The sequence below is a fragment of the Cyprinodon tularosa genome, unplaced genomic scaffold (assembly GCF_016077235.1).
Source record: "Cyprinodon tularosa strain WSP-4 unplaced genomic scaffold, ASM1607723v1 ctg297, whole genome shotgun sequence".
NCBI classification, from domain to species: Eukaryota; Metazoa; Chordata; class Actinopteri; order Cyprinodontiformes; family Cyprinodontidae; genus Cyprinodon; species Cyprinodon tularosa.
This window is the reverse complement of record NW_024039004.1, coordinates 334,274-350,325: the sequence shown is the minus strand read 5'-3', so window position 1 is coordinate 350,325 and position 16,052 is coordinate 334,274. Positions and strand designations below refer to the sequence as shown.

The 16,052-nt window shown below is 36.7% G+C and overlaps 1 protein-coding gene across 2 annotated transcripts in view; it reads right to left on the bottom strand.

Annotated features, from left to right (window-relative positions):
- The window catches only part of LOC119787387 (membrane-associated guanylate kinase, WW and PDZ domain-containing protein 3-like), a 176,915-nt gene that overhangs the window by 18,228 nt on the left and 142,635 nt on the right, over window positions 1–16,052 (bottom strand). For both annotated transcript variants that reach the window (XM_038291224.1, XM_038291225.1), the window contains exons 6-9: window positions 13,902–13,981; window positions 11,126–11,183; window positions 10,145–10,251; window positions 36–227 (exon numbers count right to left, since the gene is read on the bottom strand). In XM_038291224.1, the coding sequence (XP_038147152.1) occupies window positions 36–227; window positions 10,145–10,251; window positions 11,126–11,183; window positions 13,902–13,981 (437 nt within the window). The remainder of the gene's footprint in view (window positions 1–35; window positions 228–10,144; window positions 10,252–11,125; window positions 11,184–13,901; window positions 13,982–16,052) is intronic.

Sequence of the window (16,052 nt, the reverse complement as noted above, 5' to 3'; positions counted from 1 at the left end):
CCTTTTGCCCTGTCTTTTGAAATGAAGTTGCTCACCAGATGCCATCTTGTTGTCCTGTGCTGCAGGGCCATCACTCAGCACATTTTTCACCTGGAGAAACTCATCTGTGCGGTCTCCTCCTATGATAGTAAATCCAAAGCCTTGGGAGCTTTTTTTCAGAGCTGTGTGGTACATCTCCCCCTTCAGCTGGTTGGGGTCTGCAGTGAAGCCGAGCATACTCCCTTTACCTGTGCAAAAGTTAGACATTTCACACTCATTTCTGATAATCAACCAGCACATAATAAAATAGTGAAGAAATGCAACCTCTGAACAGTAAAGCACTCCAACTGCAGCAACAAAAGATTAAAAAATTGACATTCCTCTTGAAATAATAAACAGTGTGTACAAAAATGTAATTATACGCATTATCTGAAAAAAAAAATCAACACATTAATCAGTCATTATCCAAATAATAGATGCAATGTATATTTAAACACAATAAACCCATTGACAGAAAGGTTTTTTGCAGCCATGTTGTAAAGAAAAGCCCACACACAGATGAGGTGACAAAATTATAGCTTTAGAAGCTAATCTACTTGCCTCTATTCATTATAAAACTATAGCGCAGAACGTGCAAACAGTACCTCTGACACTATCTAATTTAGCGTATTGTCCTTTTATCTCCTACTCTATTTAATAAATGGCTTAGGAAAAGTGAAGCTTTGAGACTGTTGTGATTGCAGGCTTTATGTAACTTGAGTCAGGAACAACTAAAGGTCAGCAGCAACATCAATAAGGACCAGCATCTCTGTTGTGGCATAAGAAATACACAAAATAGCCCACTCTCATTGGTTTGCATTAAGCTGCAGCTTCTCCTTATCTTACAGTTCTACACTTTGGATCATGAAAATACTGAAACGGTAAAACATCTGATTACTTTGAGGTAATTCAGTAGTAAAATACTGTTTTCCAACTATCAGCAACAGTTTCTTGAAAAGGTCAATACAAATCCTTCTCACATTCTGTCATGGTAAGACGGCATCTACTAAATTTATTTTGGGGGATTTTCAGGTGACACACCAACACAGAGAAACTCATGATTATGAGCGCGGTTGGGGTGATATATATTTTTTATATTTAATATTTTTTAACTAAAAACAAGAAGCAAATCAATAAAACAATCAAAAACTAAATGTGTATTTATTCCCCTGTTTTTTTGTTTTTTTTTTATTACAGCAGCAAGTTTTAGGGATTTTTGTCTCTTCCAGTTTTTCACCTGTAAAGGCAGATATTTTCTTTGCATAACAGTTCAAGCTTAGCCACATTAGATTGAAAACAGGTTAGTTATCTGGCTGCTAGAACGTACAACTATACATTCTAGCAGCTGCTTTTTGTGTTTTGCTAGAATAAAGTGAAACTCGGCAACATGTTGTAGTTTTTTAGAGGTATCCATCCAACATTTATATTTATTTTCATCCATTCAATGTTCCATCAACTCGGATCAGCTCTTTTTCCTGCAGAAAATGATTATCCCCATAGCATGATGCTGTCACCGTTATATTTTCACAGTAAGGATGGTGTGTTCAGAAAATTGTGTTCTTTTGTATGTTGGCAAAAATGTAACTTCAGTCTAAATTGACCAGAACAGATTATTCGATATGTTTGCTGTTTCTCCTACATGGCTAATGGAAACCTGCAAATGTTACTTGACAATGTTATTTTTAAACCATTTCTCTTTCACTAGTTTTCAGTGAAGGTTGGCTCTATGGACTGTACTAATAATACCTATTCTGTAGCTGAGTGAAGTTGATGAAATTGTCTGATTTGAAGAAGGTGGGGGGGCTGTTTGACCTTTGATGACCTCTAGAAACATTTCCTTATATCTTTAAAATGATACAGCACAGACGAAAATATTTGTCGCACAAACGTAGCACAAATGTTTGACACCAATTTCTTCGGATTTGAAGAAGGTGGGGGGGCTGGTTGACCTTTTCACCTTTACCCTATCATTAATATCTTCAAAGCCAAAGCAGCACAAACGAACATTTTTGCTGCACAAACCATCACAAACAGAGTCGAGTTAATTGACACCCATTGTGTCTGAATTGAAGAAGGTGGGGGGGCTGGTTGACCTTTGATGACCTCTAGAAACATTTCTTTATATCTTTAAAATTATAGCGGCACAAATGAAAATTTTTGTTGCACAAACCAGCACAAACGTTTGACACTAATTTCGTCTGACTTGAATAAGGTGTGTGTGTGTGTGAGTGTGTGTGTGTGTGTGTGTGTGGGGGGGGGGGGGGGGGGGTGTCTATTCTTCCAACTTAGTTAATCCTTTTTTTTCTTTTATTTAATTACTGATGAACAGTTTATACAGATATTGCAGTAAATTACATACAGGCTTAGTTTTCACTAATTAGGTGACTCTTAAACCTTGTTCAGAACATTACTTAAATAAATTAACTACTTACATTTACTCGGTATATCTCTAAAAAAGCTAATTCTTTTTTTAGGAACACGTTCAACTGAATCGGAGGCTCTGCGCCATCGTCTCTGCTCTCAGTCTGTGTTCAACGCATGATTAACGTCAACCCAATTTACAGATCCTCAGCCAATCGGCATCACTTATGACTCTAACTCAGTTCCCTGCTTGTCACTGAAGTAAAAATCTCTCCCCCTCTACAGAGTCTGATATTAAAAGTCTCTTTGATCAATCTGTAGTAACAAACTGCATTAGAATGCAGCATTACCAATATGTGAAAAGCAATTATTTTGATTAGTTTTCAATGGAACAACTAATGCACTTTTTAACACTCCCAACACTGCCATTAAAGGTAATACGTTGCACTGATTTCTATTTAAGGTTTCAAAGAAAAGGGCTGAAAACATATGCACGCCACACTTTCCAGATTTTTACTGCATATAAAGTAGCTGTTGAAAATCATGCACTGTTTCCAATCCAGCACTAAACTATACAGTCCTTGTGTGGCTTTATCTTATAAATCCAAATAAAATACATTGTTAGTTGCAAGGGGTTATGTATACTTAATATTGCAAACCTGCCAATTATAATGTCAGTTTGTGACTGAAACTAAATTAAATAAAAAGATTAAAAGAAGTCCAATTAATCAAAGAAAATACAATAATTCTACCTAAAGACTCTAAGACCAATGTGTTTTTTCCTGATAAGAGTACAGGCTCAGGTAGTTTACACATTCCTGCACAAACAACATGAAAGGATGTCATATCACTCCTCCCTCCTTCAACAAAACCCGCATTAGTCTGTCTTAAGCCCATCGCTCCTACTGAAGATGTAAGCTTGTATATAAATGTCATAAGTATAAGAACTAAAAGGCTGAAGAATTAAAGTTAATATTTGTTATCATGCTTAGTTTCAAATGTAATAGAAATAACAGAATTTGATGCATTTTTTGTTTTCTAACAATAAGTAGTAACAAAATAATTATATATGAAGACGTTATTATTTTAGACATTATAAATTAGAATTTGTGGATAAAATTAAATATTAGGAAAAAATGCCCTGTCTGAAAATCAGCTGTTGGTCTCTGGGAATTGTAAGCTCCATGTCCTTCCAGTTTGTTTTGGGTATATCTGTTCTCATGGCCTGAACCCACTTCAAATGATTGCTTTCCCATATTTAGTTATCAACTTCCTGTTCTGGCTGGTTTAAATAAGAACTCCACACCTCCCTCTCACTTCCCCTGCCTTTTATAAACACTCCATAACTTTCAGTGTGAGAGGAATTTAAATCAAGGCACTCTCAAACTCTCATATGGTTCATCAGGCTAAAAACGTCCAGGGCAGAGTGGCTTGAAGTGTAAATTATCACAGCCAGTGAGGACTCCAGATGTCCACCGCTGGTTTACGGATCAAGCATAGCTTATTTACATAATGACATTGAAATTGCTTGATAAACTCCAAATGAAATACTTCCCTATTGCTCCTCACAGGGAAACCTGAAACATGCATTTGATAACACACGTTAGAAAAAACAAAACATCGAGATATAAAGAAAGTCAACAGAGAAGGGAACAGAAGAAGAAGGTGGTGTGGCATGTGTGTGTCTGGAAGCCAAAAGAGGGTTTAAAGGCCTCTTGATTGGAATGTGTTGATTATAAACCAAAAGGAGATAAACAATAATGTCCACCTTGGCAGCCATGCTTTTTTATGCTGTTTGTGTGTAAGAGGTCAGAGTAGTAGTCCTTCTAAGACTTTATTGATCATACATACAGTATATCTAATGACAACTGCATCAGGTAGACCTTTTCATATATCAGGCATACCTTTTAATCAGCTTGTTATCCCAAATAAATAGACCATTTAATTGCAGGAACTCAGTACATTTTGGTATATAGATTTGTAGATGGACACTTGCTAAGGGTAGGGTTGACACCATCATTGAGAGAAATACCAGCTGACCTGCTCCCGTCAACACCTTTGTTTATAGATGTTGGAGCTTGGCCTGTTTTTTTAGTGTAGTCCTGTTTCTCTGAATGTGACTAACTCTCTTCATCCTCTGACATGGGGGCTGGCTTGGAGCTGGTATGCCTGTCTCTGGGTTTCCTGGAGAGGGCTGGTTGACAGTTGCCTTTTGTATCTCTGTGTGTCTGCTTCTGTTTCCTTGAACCCCAGTCGACCTCAGCAGATGGCCGCTCACACTGAGCTTGGTTCTGCTGGAGGTTTCTTCATGTTAAAAGGGAGTTTTTCCTCTCCACTGTCTCTACAAGGATTTTTGGTTGATTGCTGTAAGGATTCAAGGATTGCCTTCAAGTCAAAGAGTCAATTCAATCGGCTGATTTTCCTTAGATTTGAACAAATCTGAGTGGTTGAATCTGGTTGAATAGTCTCTGTAAAGTACCATGAGATGACGTGTTATGAATTGGTGCTACATAAATAAACTGAATTGAATTGAAATATAAAGTAAACATAATAAAAATAGAATATTTAGGTCACTTTGAATGTGGCATGCCTGTCCCAAATGGGTAACTCCGCAAAAAGATAAATTTTCACATAGTTTAGAAAGTAAAACGAATAATATAGGTTTGTCACAGGTAGAATGATATATTTCAAGACTATATTTCTTCTAAATTGTATGAGCCTATAATGGATAACAGAAAACCAAAATTCAACACATGAGAACATTTGAACTGTAAAAGATTTAAAGACTGGAAACTGAAAACGCCAGCACAAGTTTCTAAAGTCTGTAAACAGTCTATTAGTTAAGGTGAGTATCCTTCACCATCATGGGGTAGACTGCTGACATGACAAAAGTCCAGAAGTCAGTAATTGAGAACCTCCACAAAATGTTGTCACTAACCAGTGTTCTGTTCCTGCACCTGAATCACCATGTGACATTGCAGCTGAACCATTACTGAGAGAATGGCTCTAAGGTGGGTAGTTAAGGCTGCACAGAGGGCCTTTGGGGGCAGCATTCCCTTCACCTCAGACCTCTCCACATGCACTGCACTCCAACCATCCTATTTTTTGTGTGTGCATCCAGTTTTGCATATATAGCTTTGGGAATTGATGTCCCAGAGCTAGATGATAACTCAATAGATTTGCTTTCACAATTGTATTCTATTCTATTCTATTCTATTCTATTCTATTCTATTCTATTCTATTCTATTCTAATACCAACACTGTCTTTCACCAAATAAAACACTAAGGAAACTAAAAGCAGAAAAACAGATGAAAGGAAGATTGACCTGAAATCTTGCCACATTTTATTCCACCTGGAGCTTCATAGACATCCTCAAACAACATTTGGTAATAAAACTGGCAGAAGTTCTGCTAGAAATTTAACTTTTCCAGCATTTTGTGTTCATTAGATTGTCACAAGCACAGAGCAACGAAATAAACTCTCTGCATTTAACCCATCCCCTTGGGGAGCAGTGGGCTGCCATTGTGCGGTGCCCGGGAAGCAGTGTGGAGGTTATGGGTCTTTGCTCAGGGACCCAAAGTGGCAATTCGAGAGGGGCTCGATTTCAGAACCTCAGAATTCCAAGCGCAATGCCCTAACCACTTGGTTAGCATGAAGGGTCTTGCCTAAGGACCCACACTGGCTGGTAATTCCCCCCCAGCTGGGATACAAACCCAGGACTCCTGTTTGCGTACCGGTGAGCTCGCAGCTGGCTAACTCAAGTGGTAAGTCAAATTTCCATCAGCAGGTCATATCTCTGTGATACTTTCTGCTTAAGAAACATTTTATCTGGGACTGTTAGATGCGTGAAATTACTCTCCGGGGATTGTGCATGAGCTTGAGGTGCATGTTTATGTTGAAGTGGAAGAGAAGCAGTGTTTCAGAAGGAAAAATACATTTGCGGGCGGGGCAGCTTACAGGTCTTAAAAAAAAGTATATATATATATATATATATATATATATTCATGTTTTGATGTATACAACACCCTCCTTTTATTTATGGTATTTCTTTTCAGGATTGATAATTTCCCAAGAAAAAATGTGCTTGGACTTTTTTGGAACACTAGTAGTCTGTGTTGTGGCCTGAGGTGTAACCGCTGATCATAGCAACTGTCTGACAGCTCAGCAGGTTGTGTAATCAGTAATCAGCAGTGAGATGGCGGTTTACTCTGTCCCCATACACCTGAGCAGAGAGACGCCTGATTATGCTCAGCCTCTTTAACGGGATGTTCCACCAGCTGTTGACACAAGCACCGCTAAAAGGCAGCCTCCTCCCTCTGCATGCCTTCTTTTACATCTCTGAAACCCTGCCAGCACTAGGAGCCCATCTCGCTCCACACTGATCTGCAGCTTGATCTTCCGTTATACTTCCTTGTAAGAGAAAAATGCTTATATTGTTGCAAACTAAAAGACCTAACAACTTGTTTGTATATAAGGTTTCCTAATGACTGACATTCAGCTTACTTGTTTCTACCGTGTACTTAACTCTAAAATTAAGGTTTTGATTTAAAAAAATATCCTTATAAAAACAGTTCTATGACCATAGAAAAGAGTAAATTTTCCCGCGTTGCTCAATGTTGGTAGAAAACCATAAAAAAATACCAATTCAATCTAATTTGGTTCCAATAAAAATTTAAGATCGTATGAATTGAAATGATGGGCCGCTTAGTGGCGCAATGGGTAGCACTGCTGCCTTGCAGCAAGAAGGTTCTGGGTCTTTCTGCATGGAGTTTGCATGTTCTCCCTGAGCATGCATGGGTTCTCTGCGGGTACTCCGGCTTCCTCCCACAGTCCAAAAAACATGACTGTTAGGTTAATTGGCTTCTCTAAATTCTCCTTAGGTGTGAGTGAATGATTGTTTGTCTCTATGTTGCCCTGTGATGGATTGCAACAGCGACCTGTCCTCTTGCCCATTGAGCACCCCTCACGACCCCACTTGGGATTAAGCGTGTAAAGAAAATGGATGGAAACATAATCATTCTTTAAAAATGAAATTTAATAAATGTGTCAGAATTTTATCCGTTTGCAACATTACCCAGCCCCCTGAATTCTCTATTTAATTTAAACAAACTGAGCAGCAAATGGACAGAGTCTCATTATGCTTCATCTATTTTGTTAGAGCTGTTACATTATGTCATTATCAGGATAAAAGTAACATACAGATAGTAAGGAATCAAAAGTACAAATATCTTCAGTCAAATGTAGTAAGTAAAAGAAAAAAGTCATTAAATATTCTCAAGTAGAGATACCAAAATAGCTGCTTAATAACAGCCGCAAAGTAGTTACTAATTGATACCTCTGATCAAAGGAGAATTATATTGCTGTCACTTTCTAAAAAGAGAGAAAAAAAGGAATTAAAATAAAAATGACCAAAATGAAACAAAATTACTTCTCTTCCTTTCTAGCTTAAAAAGTAAAAATAAAAAGTCAAAGACGTTTACTCATTAAAGAATTAAACTAAAATGCTTCATGCATAAAGTAGCTCTTACCATAAAAGCTACAATTAGCAGTTTGATCATCTCAGGTGAGTCGAGTCTAACAGGAATTTCTACATTTTTTGTAAAAGTGACAATGGCAGTGCACGTTTGAACTTGTGCTAAACTGCTTATTAGTGGACATGAATGTGCACGTCTTAAACGGCGAGGGTGTTTTCAGGGCTCAACAGAAAAAGTTGAAGAGTGCAGAATCACACAAAGGTCTCAGGATAACTTGTTAGACATTATTCTAAAAGCACGGGCATGCTTGAATAAGATATTTTAAATATTAAAGATTTGTTTAGTCGTTATTATTTTAAGTGTATTTTAATATAAAAGAAAATTGCAGCAGCAATTACAAGTTTTCACAAAAGATCATCCAAGCATCTTCCATTATGCTAAGCTGGATGCAGTATTTTACATATGTATCATTTACATACTTTGCCATGGTTTATATTTCCCTCAGGTGTTTTAGAGAGAAATACCTTAGCCACTGTTAAATACAGGCTAAAGGTAATGAGTCATAATAGTCGGTATAAAACTGCTTGTATAAGCGACATTTGTGGAGTAATTATATAAGGGTGCTGTTGTGTTTTTGTTTACTTCAGCAGAAAAAAAGAAGACAGCAGGTGGAGATTGCCTACCAGCATCAGCCCATGTCAAGTCAGAGTAAAAAACCTCAAAGAGCTAAGAGTCAGATAGCAGTAAGCATCAGAACCTAATCCCCTTAATTTGTGTCACGCCCCACCTCTGAAAATATTCAAGTTGGTCTACCTGTTTTTTTAAATCAGTCTGCTTACAGACAGGGAGACTGGAGCAAGCTTGAAACCGCACTGGGAATGGACATAAAATTCATGTAAATGAACTTACTTGCCTTTATTATAAGCAAAGTAAAATGTAGTACCTAGAGTCTAGGTACTACATTTTGAGAGAGTACGGTGCTAAAACAGTTTTTAGTTCACTGGTATCGTCATGTCATGGTATCATCTGCACAATCCGAGACTGTTTAAAGCCATGCTTGCAAACATCTGGCTTTTTACTGAAGGCTGTAATAACAGAAAAAAAACCCTGACAGAGTATATCTCTCATGATTGTTGCACTTAGCAAATGCAAATAAACAAATATAAATAGAGGAATAACTGTTAGAATTTGAGGAAAAATGTTAACCACCCCAAAGTTAACGATACAACAGAACTAAGATCTTGCTATTGATTAACTTAGTTGTTTTGTGTAGATTCTTGAATGTGTCTTTAAACATTTAGATGTTGTAACTGAATTGTAGGCTTTAGGTTTTCATGCAGGACTGGCATGCCCCATTTACACTACCCCTCTGGAACCGATCCGTGCTGAGTTCGGACCCATCTTTCATCAGTTAACCGTGTTGAGCTCGGTTCGTACGACCATTTACACATTACACTAGCAAGGTTCCTTGCCTCCTATCGGCGGTCCACAACATTACAACTCTTAAGGTGGAACGCAAGCAAAAATGGCACCGCCCATAATCTTCAGGAACATTCATGTACCTGGATAGTGTCTTCCACCTAGATTTCAATGAGAGCCTCGGCATCTGTATCATCCTAGGTCCACGCGATTTTGATGCCATTTATTTTTAATAGGCGGAGAAGAAGTTCATGTTGTGAACAGGTTAAGAGATCTGTGGATTACAAAGCCGGACAAACTGGAAAATCCAATTAATGAGTCAGATGACTGTAAATAGGAGATGACACGGTCTGTGGATCAGCATTTAGATATGGACTCATTTTGGTTCTCCTTATGTTCTCTCTTTAGGTTTTATTGTAAAGAGCATCCTATAACTATTTTCAGTGATTCCCTGTTAAAATTATCCAAATTGCTTTTCATGCAAATTGCCACAAATTGAACTTTATGTGCAACTGTGGAGTTCTACTCAACTACTAAAATCCTAAAAAAAAAACATTGTATTTTGTTTTTTGTCTGCCAGATAATCATTAGTCTCCCATTTGATTGGCCATAACAGTAAAACAGTTTCTTAGTTTTTTTGTCATAAAAATCTTGTATTAGTTTTGGGTTTTTCATTTTCTGAAAGTCATAATCTTTAAAGGAAAAATAAGAAAAATATAGTAATATATATCCACTTGCATTTAAAAAATCTATACAAGACACGTTTCACTGTTCAAACCACATTTTTGCCATAAATGAGCTTTCTGATGTTTTCCCTAATTTGTTGTAGGTGTAGAGGATGTAGAGACATGAACTTATCCGCTGTTGTTACCTTGAGATGGTGCAGCTGCAGCTTGCTTGGTTGCAGTCGTGTCTTTGTTTAGCTTCTTCTTTGCCTCCAGGACTGGGTTTTCAAACTGGGTCCTCTGATTGATGTGGCTAAAACAAACAGATTTGCTGTTAAATCAGGAGGGATTGGTAAAGCAGAACCAAAACATCTTAAAAACAGCTCACATACAGTATAGGAACCAACTAATAATGTAGGAAATGAAGGTCAGACAGGGAGTAGCATCTTTTCCTCTACAACAAGCTAAACATCTTGTTGCCCCTTTGGCATACAAACCAGGACCATTGTTTCAAAGGAACTCATTTTAAGCTAAACACTGGCAGCTACAAACTCCATCAATATGACATCGACTCTCTGTGTCCAGAGTGTCGCGTTTCCATCTCTTGTCATTTCTACCTTGAAGGCTTTTATCTGCAGCCTGAGCAATAAAACAACAAAAGCTTTTCCTGCACTCATTTCGTTACAGCAGTGAGCCGCTCTTCCTTCAGTCCTTATTCTACTGCCTCAATGTGTTCTGGTTAAGAATCTCTCTATTCCATTCCCTCCAAATGGCTGTAAAACATAATTGCTATTCCACTCATATCCTACTGTGATGCTGAATGCAAACACATATCACACCCATGTAAGCAGCATACACATTCAGTATTGTTCTATAATCATAAACTGCCATGAGATAGTGAGACCCCATGCGATATTGTGCTTCCGGGCAGCTTCACTTTGCCACTAACTGATAAATCAAAGGAAAATCCTTATAAACCTCTTTCAGGTAAAATATGTCTCTCTGTGTGTTATATAACTTGGCACCTTCTCACCCAAGATGATGCTAAATCCATTTGTTTTATTTTTAGACAGAACAGATTCTTGCCGGTCTGCTGATAATAAACACAAAGCAGCTAAATAGTCACATTTGCTCTGATGCTTCATATACATCTGAGTGAAAAATCACAAAGCACTAATTCAACTTACTCCACATAGTATGTGCCGTATTGTGGATCATCAATTTCCTCCCAGCCGTAGGGTAACTCTGGAAAAAGAAATCAATATGTCAATTCTTTTGTGAGAAATGTCAGTAACAAGCTGAAAGGACAAACTGAATACAAAGACAGAATATTTATGACTTATCTCGTAATTACAACCTGTAGTTTAAAGTCAGCTACAATCATACGATGTCAAATAATACATTGATTACTTTCATACTGTCTAACAAGTAATCATACACAGTGCAGACATTGTATCAGACTTAAAGTTTTGTGTTTTTAAGTCTTGTTATTTCAAAAATCATTCAAAACTGAGTTCAGAGTTTTGGGTTCCCTTCCAAAAGTTTCTCTCAACTTTGAACTAAAATTAGACCAGTTTTGTCGGAAGGTTGAGATATAAGTTAATCAGTTTTTTTAGGCAGTCTTACTGGCAAAAACCTTTTAAACATTGCCCCTCAAATGTTCTGTATGCTGGGATCAGGATTTTGAGACAACCAAGTCTGAACTTAAAGTTTGGTGTTTTGGAACCAGTCTGAAACTAAATTGGTGTTATTATTATTATTATTATTAATATTATTATTATTATTATTATTATTATTATTATTATTATTATAAGCGCCATTATCTAATTTGAAGAGCCAAGCTTTAAAGGTATAGTAGAGGACTATACATTGAAAAGACCCGTCATCTCCACTTTAAAAGTAAAATACACATGCACAACCCTGCACCCATTCCCGAGAGGGAAAGTCCATGCTCAAGCCCATTTCTCCTCGTGCACGCTCTGTTTAAAAGTGACTGTTTGCATCGCTCATGCAAGCTTCCTTTCGTAAAGATTAGCAATTTTGCCAATATGTTAGAATCACCACCGGTTAGTGAAAATGGGGATGAGCATGTAGGATGGCCCTACATTAACATATCACCAGAATAATTGACAATTAGGAGGACCCCTTTCACCAGGAAAAATCCCATCCTCCACTATACCTTTAACTTTCTGGTTTTCCACAGGATGCTGCCACTCCTGTACGTCACAGTTTGGATACTGTTGAAAGATCCCCCTCTTTGTGCTCTCAATTTAATAATAGACAAAATGGAAAAAAATGTTTTATCATTTAACTGTATAATTATCTAAAATATTAAGGTACTTGTCAATTTACAAACTATAATAGGGTTTTTAATGCTTCTGGATTTACCTATTCTTCCCTTTTAAGTGGTATCAGCCTATATTTGCTTAGGACCCATTTTATTTTGCATAGTCACTCCAAAAAAGCCACCACTGGACTTTTTTTCCCAACATTTTTGGAATGACTATGACCTGGATGACATTCCCCAACCACTTCCATCCAGCATCTTCAGTTGTTCTTCTGGTTCTGGTGCAAATACAGACATCCACACCAAAACTGGAATCTCTGGGGCACAAAAGCTGTCTTTTTCCTGATTTCTAGTATTACTGAGGCTCTATAATTCCTATATTTTCATGTAACTTCTTAAACAGATGAAAATAGCAGTTCAGAGTGAAAGCCAAAATTTTCTTTGTGATATTTTGTCATATTTCTTAGATTTCTTTCTATTATGTCACGTAAACATTGCTTAAACAGAACTAATGTTTAATATGTCGAATGTTGTAATGTCATGGTATACTCTGGGCTATTTGAGACTGTTTAAAGCCATGCATGCAAACATCTGAGGCTGTGATAACAAAAAAAGAAAAAGAAAACCCTGACAGAGTAAATCTGTCATGATTGTTGCACTTATCAAATGTAAATAAACAAATATAAATAGAGGAATAACTGTTACAATTTGAGGAAAGTTAATGATACAAAAGACTTCCTGTAGAAAATAAACAAATGAATGTTAAACTCGCCTGCGTGTTCACATTGAATTATTGCAGAAACATAAATGACACATCAGAGTGTGCTGATGACTTGTGGCATTCGCTGGTTGAAAACGGTGCCATTAGGAGACAGTTTTCTTTTTCTGAAAACAGCTACTAGATAAAATGCTGCAATTTGAACTCACCATGGCAACCTGAACTCACAGCAGATGGACAGTTGATAATCAGCGTCTCTCAGCTATGTTTAGCGTACACAGAGTTCAATTGTTTTTAGGTGAAACTTTTAAGCACAGAGCAAAAACAAATGGGTAATTCTTCTTATCAGAAATCCCATCTCCCCCAGGTATGAAGGCTACCTCTTTTATTCTCTAGATTTAAAAGATTAGCATAAAAAGCTACACTTATGTAGAGTGCATTTGTGTGGCTTTTAATAAACAATACTTCACTGAATGATACTCATCATTTCCTGTTAAAAATATCAGGCAGACGGAGAGAAAAAGGGGGAAAAAAATAACTTAATGCAAAAGAAAGCTGGAGGAGTTGCCTTTCACGAGCACCATGTAAGTTTTGTTGTAAAAATCCATTAAAAACTTGCTGAAGGGTCCCACTCTGTCAGAAGAGGCCACTCTTGGTTTCTGTCTGCACTTAAACCAACATTATCATCCTTAGGATACAAAAGAACCAAATATATGACATTCCTTTAGGGAGATACATGCTTCCAGATTTCATGCTATTTAGGTCAAGATCCTAAAGAGTACTTTAAGAGGTCATGAGATTTCTCTATTAAGTACCGATATTGTATTATTATATTAAAATATTAGTAATGGATTATATAAATATGCATAAGAGCATTTAGACAGATATTGGCTACTGCATTTTTCAAATCCTATAATGGTTTACAGATTATAATATGCTTGAATAGCACACAACATACCGCCATCCTCGCACTTCTCTGGGGGCTTTGCCTTCTTTGCTAAGCGGGGGTCCAACCATGTAGTTGTTTTCGTATTGTGACTGTGGAGCACAAAAGCAACAAACATAAAATATCAACAGTATGGACTCATTCCAGAGAGGATATCAGAGCAGATGCAAAATAGTTGGATTCCCCACTAAAATATGGACAAGAGTTGGTGCCCTTAGCACAGGGAAACGCACTGGTCTCTTTTAAGCTTCCATTGTGTTTATGGTAAGATGGCCTTTTCTTGCAAAAAACAACTAAATCCTCTAAATGTGAAACATGTCTTGTTTATCCTCAAATGGATTAGACATCTGGAGTGTGTAATCAACAGGAAAATCACAATAGTCTTCTGATATTTCCATAGATAAGCAGCTTATAGTCCAGTTTGATTGAAATACGATTGAACACTAATAACTACGCTTTAGAAATAGATGTTTACTTTTTAATAACATCAAAAGAAAATAAACTGTTTTTTTTTTTTTTTTTACAAAGAGCTTAAAACTTATCTTCCAAGAAAATCATTTATCTAAACCCTAACAGAACAAAAAAAAAAAAACACTGAATGGTTGAGCTATTTGGTTTAAATCTATCAAATTCTCAAAGATATTTCTTTGCTATCAAGAACGAACAAAAGCAAATGTTACAAAAGTGACCTTTTTTTATTCTTGGAACTCCAGTAATGTTAAAAGAAATGAAATAAAGGTGACTAAAATATAACTATACAGTTAGAATTAAACCTTACATTTCATGCCTTCTCTCGCTGATCGAAAAAGTTATTCATACTGAAAAGTATGACTAATGCCCTTTTTATTCATATTTATTTTATTCATAGTGTTTAAATTCATCCAAGTACTAAATGAGATTAAAAACATAAAATCCATACAAATAACATAAAATCCATATGATTTTTTTTATTTTTTTTTTTACATCACATCTTGTGCAGAACTCTATTATTTCACCTTGACAGAAAGTCTATCCAAATATCCTTTCATTATCAGTTACACAAACTGGGGTTGCCTGGTGTAAGTTAGGTGACTGCAAAGATTGTTAAGTATTGCGAAGTTCCCATTAATTAACTCACATTTACCATAATCACAAAGGCTCCTGCACTCACCATGACTTTTAGCATCTAAACCACTATCATCTAAATCGGTTGTAGAGAGTCCATATAACTGGTCAAATGTATTTACATCTAGACAGTAATAGTTTTTAGAGCTCTTTAAATACAACGGCAGACAAAATGCTGTTTCCAAACAGTTCTTTGCCATTTATATACTGCATTCATTGATATTACAGTGATAAATGGACACTAATGTACAGACACTGACCACTTTTTAAGACGCACATTGCTAGTGGTAGGACCAACTTATTATATTATTAATGGCATAGATAAACAAGGTTTTAGATACTATATTTTTACTGTTGGATTTAAATCTGGTGACTGTGGAGGCAACATAAGGGATCAACTCAGAACGTTTAAGAAAAAAGCTTAAAATTATCAAAAGGTTTCAATGAAAACTGCATGTTGGATTTGACCAACATGCAATTTTCAATTATCATTCAGTAGACTGGGCCTGCACCTGCCGTAGCCCCAGCTTTCCTATCTTTTCTGATGACACCTGGTGTGGTCCTCTGCAGCTGTTAATCTCCTTCAAGTTTTGATGCACCGTGTGTTACGAGGAAGTGATGTACATACCTTATATTTTACTGTTGCCTTCCTATCATCAAAAACTGGACCCTTCTCCTCTGACATCAGAACTACAATTTTGTTCACACAACAGCTGCATACCACATATTCCTATGGCTGCATGCGGAGATCCCATAAATCACTTTCTGTAATGCTCAGAATAGCACATCTGTCATCAAAAACCGTTGGTTTAAAATCACTTTAAAGCTTTGAGCAAGCTTCTCTCACCATGTCTACATACCCAGATACATGTATTGCTGCCATATAATGGGTCGATTACAAACACTTGAAGAAGTGAACCTTAATAAGTAGCAATACATTTAGTGACGGTCTTTATTACAGACTGAATTACTGAGCCATCCTTGTAATAGACTTAAGCATGGATTTCTCTGATAACAGCTTTTATTTTTCTAGATTAGTTGATCTATAGCAGGAGTTTT